General features: G+C 40.3%; 1 protein-coding gene across 1 annotated transcript in view; it reads right to left on the bottom strand.

Annotated features, from left to right (window-relative positions):
• Positions 1-2,715: 2,715 nt before the first annotated feature.
• TSNAX (translin-associated factor X) overlaps positions 2,716-5,947 on the bottom strand; it is a 19,412-nt gene continuing 16,180 nt past the window's right edge. The window contains exons 4-5 of the mRNA XM_010145570.1: positions 4,189-4,316; positions 2,716-3,519 (exon numbers count right to left, since the gene is read on the bottom strand). Coding sequence (XP_010143872.1) covers positions 3,145-3,519; positions 4,189-4,316 — 503 coding nt within the window. The 3' untranslated portion in view covers positions 2,716-3,144. The remainder of the gene's footprint in view (positions 3,520-4,188; positions 4,317-5,947) is intronic.

Genomic DNA, 5,947 nt, shown 5'->3' with positions numbered 1-5,947 from the left:
TTTCTGAAATAGGAAGTGGTAAACCAACCTACTACCACACACAGTCTTCTGGTAAAAATCCCGTCACTGTATGTGCCCCCACTTCCACCATCTTCCTTTTGTTTGTCTTGGCTACTCTTTTGCCTACTTTTAAATTGCAAACTCTGAGGGCAGTGCTAGAATCCGGTCCATAGAATTCCGTAAGACAGCTAATGTGCTAAATACTATAAAAAGTCCTATTCTGATTTTTTTTTGTGTGCTTTTGATTTTCAATAAACTCACAGAAAATCTAAATAAGCAGGACACTTACGTAGACAGATGTATGTGTCCTGTCAACAGGAAGTTTCTCTTGCATAACTTCTCTGGCAGTTCTGGAAAGCTAAATGCGGTGGGTGTATTTTCCTCACTGCAAATTAATAGTCAGGACAAAAGTGAAACCTTAAAAATAATTTCTGAGAAAGGAGATTCTAGAAAGGCAGATGATTTTTAGCACGCAGAGCTGCTCTCATGAAACATCTGCTATGACGCAGTCCTGTTCTGGCCGTAGACCAAGCGAATCAATAGCTCCACAGAGTAACGGGATAAGAAATGGGAAAATTGCCATTGCTTGTTTAGCAGCTTGGTTTGCTGATAAATGTCTGTCACTTTTCAATTAGCTACAGAGTAATTGTTTTGGGGGGAAAATACTTCCTTGGGCAGGAGGTTTGCAGGCCATTAGCTATTTCCCATCTGTGCTGGGGTTTTAATACACCACGCATACACTTTGCTCCCTATTAGAAATTGCTCACAGGTTTTAATTACAGGCTGGCACCTGGAGTTTAGAAATCACTGCTGTCATTAAAAAGTTTTCTCTTACCTTACAGCAAGTTTAAATTTCAAAATCACTAGAACAAGTACATGTTTTTTGGAAGAACCCCGACTTAGAAAAACTGCTAGGAAAAAAGCACTCTTTTCAGACATTTGTAATTTTAAAAGAATGAATGACTGTACAAAAGCAGGAGCTGGTTAACTAAGCGGTGGCCACTGTGTACCCGTTCCATGGCTAGAGGCAGAATGTCACTTGGTCAAGCACTGCCATGTGCTGGAGTTCATCTCATCCCTTTTCAAACTGTGGCATGAAATTTTTAAATTCCAGCTGACAGCTGCCAGGACAGACAAGAGACAGACCTCTATTTACTATCCCATAATAACTCTAATAATGTCTGCTTTCGCTTTCATAGACGTACCCTCAACAAGCAACTGCTTGCAGTAAATTTAACTGCATCAAAAGACACAGAACTATATTCTTACCTGCATCAACTGAAATACCACGTGCATACATTTCTGGGGGAAAAAAACCAAGCAAACAAAACCATTCCTTGTTAATAAGTAACCTTCTCCTTTTTTGCCCCTCATCCCATCAGAAAAAAAGAAAAAAAAAACCCAAGAAGAGATGTAAAAACATGGGTACTGTTGCAGATTTATTCCAACAATAAACTCATTTGTCATCTGAATCCTTTGCATTTTTTTTAATTCAAGAGGATCACATGAAGTTTCTATTCTAACTAGTCTTTAGACTTCTCAGAATAAAGTTAAGGGAGAAAGAGAAAAGAGAGCCAGGATTAGAAAGTGCTCCTCAAAGTGTGAATATTGTAACGGAGTGAAAGTTCCAAGTCAAGTCCTGCACGGTAGGAAACTTGCACCACTCTTTACCACTGGGACCGACAGGTGAAAGGACCAAGGTACAGGCGGTGACAGCATTTTGGAATTCATCGTAAAAAACAGTATTAAACACTAGGAAAAAAAGCCACTCCTTGTTCAATCCACGACATATTGCTTTATGTGGAAACAATGGAAAAAAGTGACAGAAATTTATCTACCCATTCCTATCCACGTATCAGATGATCCAAGCTACTCAGGACATGCTCATGGGAAAAATATTGGCAGTATCACAGCATATGGAAGTGGAAATAAAAAACATGCAGTATTTTCAACTGCAGTTGGGAGGCCTACTTCCTGGAGTCTAAAGATCATGTTGTTTTATCTGTTTTCCTTTAGCATAATGTACATTATCAGACTTTCGTAACTTCAGACACCAGCAGAAAGCCCTGATTTTTTGCCAACAGTGACATACCCACCTCAAAGATAAACGTGGAAGTCAGAATGTCTGCCTTATTTCTGTTTGCAATTTCCTTTCCATAGGAACGTGCACATGATATATTTCCTGCTAACAGATATTTAAAGCTTGGCTAGCCCTTTTTCATTTATACCAGTTCAGCCCCACTGGAGGTCCTCAGGGCGGCACAAACAATGGAGAACAGACTTTCAACACCACACTGCATTTGTTTGGGCCAAAACCTGCTTGTCCTAACACCAAATTATTCATGTTAAATATACTTGATAGATCTTCTGCTTTTGTCTGCAAACAGATTCTGTGTTAAACTGTATTACAAAAAATGTAAACCAATACATTCCACAATTCTTCTGAGTGGATTTTCTAGCTTATGTCAAAACTGTGAAGTACCAGTGTTAACTTGAACAGAGCCCCAAAATAATGAGTGCACAGCAATATCTACCTGGTGCAATTAGCTTCATTATCAGTTGGTGAAAAGTTGACTGAGCTTCAGTTTTGCTGCCCAAAAGCAATAATCAGAGAAAACTTAAGTTACATGGCACCTTTGAGACCACCTCAGTTTCAAGTTAAGGGATGAACTTACACATACATAGATGCATTGTTTTAGGTATGGCATGAGTATGGAACCAAGTTACCCTGAAAACTGGTCAGCAGAAACCTATGGATAATGCTAAATAACAGTACTTAACCAATTTTTTTTTCTCTGCTGTGCTTGCTGAAAACCGGTAACATCAACCACGAACAGTTTGAGGTGACTCAGAGAACTGACAGTCACTGGTGTAGAACACAGTGGAAATTTTGGTCATTCTGAAAGAAGATACAATGGAGCAATAGAGAAAATTCATACTGACAGGACAAAGTCAAACGTGTCCTTTTGCACATCATAAAAAGTATTTTTGGTTACAAATTACCCCTGGAAACAATCTTCTCATAGATAAAACTAAGTATGTCTCTACCTAAAAAGCTTTGAGAAGGGCCAAAACCCCACAAACGATAACTAAAAAGCTTTCTCTAAGTCCTCTTCCCTTCTGAGTTGCAACAGTCTCCTGATTTTAAGGAAGGCCCTCCTCTTGGTCAATCAATTCTGTTTTGGTGGAGAACACATCAGCTAGCATGTGCTTTGGGATTTCAGATCCCCGTACTTTTAACGTGTAGCAGGCATTCTCTACTTTTGCCAAACTCTGTTTCAAGGTATACAGCTTCTTAGATACTTCGTAAGGTCCAGTGTTGCCAATGAAAGTAAAACCATCATAAATTTGACGTAAGAACTGGCTCAGTTCAAAAGGCGTGTCTATATCACCGTTTCCAACACTGCTGATGCACAGACGCATCAGCTCTCCAGTTAGATCAGCCACTCCCAGAAGGTAATCTACAGGTGTTATTTTCAGGCTCCAAGTGTGCAGTTGTTTATCATGGGAACTGGAGGTCTAGAGGACAGAACAGAACAAAGTCCAGTACAGAGAATTATGAAAAAGTCTATAATGGTTCAGATACACACTAGTTTATCTAACATAACTTGTAATTAAAAATATACTGGAAAATTAAATTGCATGGCAGTTCCACAGAGTCCCATTTCAGAAGTACTCATCTCCTTCCAGCATCAGAAGGTACAAAAGCATCATTTCCACTTGAGATGCAATTTTCATTCCAGCAAACAAGATAACCATCTCTATTTGTAAACAGAATTATCATGTCTTTGTACCAACATTTATTTGCAGTTGCTTTTTTTTTTTTTCCGATTGGTTTGTCTCCCCCAACTTTTGCTACATCACTATACACCAGTAAGCCTTACAGGCAGGCCCAGCCTGTATTTGTTTGCTAGTATTTCCCTATCCCGTATCTTTCCCTCTACCAGAAGGAGTTCAGTTTGCTCTCAAAAAGGATGTGAAATTTATAAACTTGTATCCCATAGATCTAGTTTACTCCTTCTCAGAATTAAAAGCATGTGTTGAACAAGTGAGTCAAAGCCCACACGTCTATCTAATACCATCCCACTAATGGGCCTTATTTAATCAGATGCCAAAAATGTGACTAAGGCTACTTATTGCATTTCCATCCCGGAAAGATATTTCATATGAGAAAAGAAAAATTTTTACCATGTTTGTTGTTTCTTCTCTGTCTTCTGCTATAAATATTAGTTGTTTGTTGATCTCTTCAACACTAATCAAAGATCGTGTTTTGATAAAATACTGAAATGAGACTGCCTCAACATATTCTTGAAGTCCTGCAAAAATAGCAGAATTAAGCTAATGATTCAAACTTTCTAGCACTAATCCATGCTCACACTTTTTTTTTAGAAATCTTTTAAGTGAAACTATTTGAAGGTTTCTAGCAAAAGGTGAAAACTAAGATAATCCAGAAATAACATTGAAACATAACCTAACATAGCACACTTCTGAAGTACAAAAACCAGGCCAAGAACACAGCTGACAAACATTAAGTTTTTACTCCAACCGCATTTCTCATTCAGAACCTTCTGCAATTTCAGTATAAAGCATGATGATACTCTCAGAAACACAGTGAACAGCAGCTCCCTGTAACATCTCTCAGGGTTCACTGGGACCAATACTGTTTAGTATTTTCATCAGTAACATAGTGGAATCGAGTGCACCCTCAGCAAGTTTGCAGATGACACCAAGCTGACTGGTGCAGTTGACATGCCTGAGGGATGAGATGCCATCGAGGAACCTAGAGAAACTCGAGAGCTGGGCCCATGGGATCCTCATAAGGTTCAACAAGGCCAAATGCAGGGTCCTGCAGTTGGGTCAAGGCAATCCTCCATATCAATACAGGCTGGGAGGGGTGAAGGGATTGAGAGCAGCCCTGTGGAGAAGGACTTGGGGGTACTGGTGGATGAAAGGCTCAACATCAGCCAGCAGTGTGCCTGCAGCCCAGAAGGCCAAGTGCATCCTGGGCTGCCTCAAAAGAAGTGGTGTGGCCACCAAGTTGAGGGAGGTGATGTTGCTGCTCTATACCACTCTGGTGAGACCCGACCTTACCTGCAGTACTGTGTCCAGCTCTGGAGTCCTCAGAACAGGAAAGGCATGCACCTGTTGGAGCAGGTCAAGGAGGCCACAAAAATGATCAGAGGGCTGGAGCACCTCTGCTATGAGGACAGACTGAGAGAGTTGGGGTTGTTCAGCCTGGAGAAGAGAAGGCTCTGGGGAGACCTTATTGTGGCCTTTCAGTACTACAGGTGAGGCTTATAAAGAACGGCAGTTACAAGAAAGATGGGGACAGTCATTTTAGCAGGGCCTGTTGTGACAGGACAAGGGGTGATGGTTTTAAACTAAAAGAGACGAGATTTAGACTAAATACAAGGGAGAAATTTTTTACAATGAGTGTGACAAAACACTGGCACAGGTTGCCCAGAGAGGTGGTAAGATGCCCCATCCCAGGAAACGTTCAAGGTCAAGTGGGATGGTGCTCTGAGCAACCTGACCTAGTTAAAGACATCCCTGCTCACTGCAGGGAGATTGGACTAGATGATCTTTGGATTGGACCCAAAGCACTCCATGATAACAGAGCTTTTAAATACAGCATTTATATGATGGAGAGTAGAGATTACTATTTCACAAGTTCGCAGAGACAGGACACAACTAGAGAAAAAGACTGCAGGTAAATCAAAAGCAAGGAAGCTCATCTACAAAAAAAAAATAGTTTCCTTTGTTTCATCTTATTAACGACAGTAGATACTTGTTTAAAACTGAATTTCCCACTTCTCTATTTTGTGGGAATTAGTGAACAGACTCCTTAAAACATGCAGGTTAGGTGAAATTCATGTTTGGAACAAAGCATCAGTTGTTACAAATCACTTAAGACAAAAAAAAAAAAACAACCCCCACCCCACCCCCC

This window comes from Buceros rhinoceros, unplaced genomic scaffold (assembly GCF_000710305.1).
Source record: "Buceros rhinoceros silvestris isolate BGI_N320 unplaced genomic scaffold, ASM71030v1 scaffold37911, whole genome shotgun sequence".
Taxonomy (NCBI): domain Eukaryota; kingdom Metazoa; phylum Chordata; class Aves; order Bucerotiformes; family Bucerotidae; genus Buceros; species Buceros rhinoceros.
The sequence above is the reverse complement of the archived record's forward strand: the minus strand, read 5'-3'. Positions and strand labels throughout refer to the sequence as shown.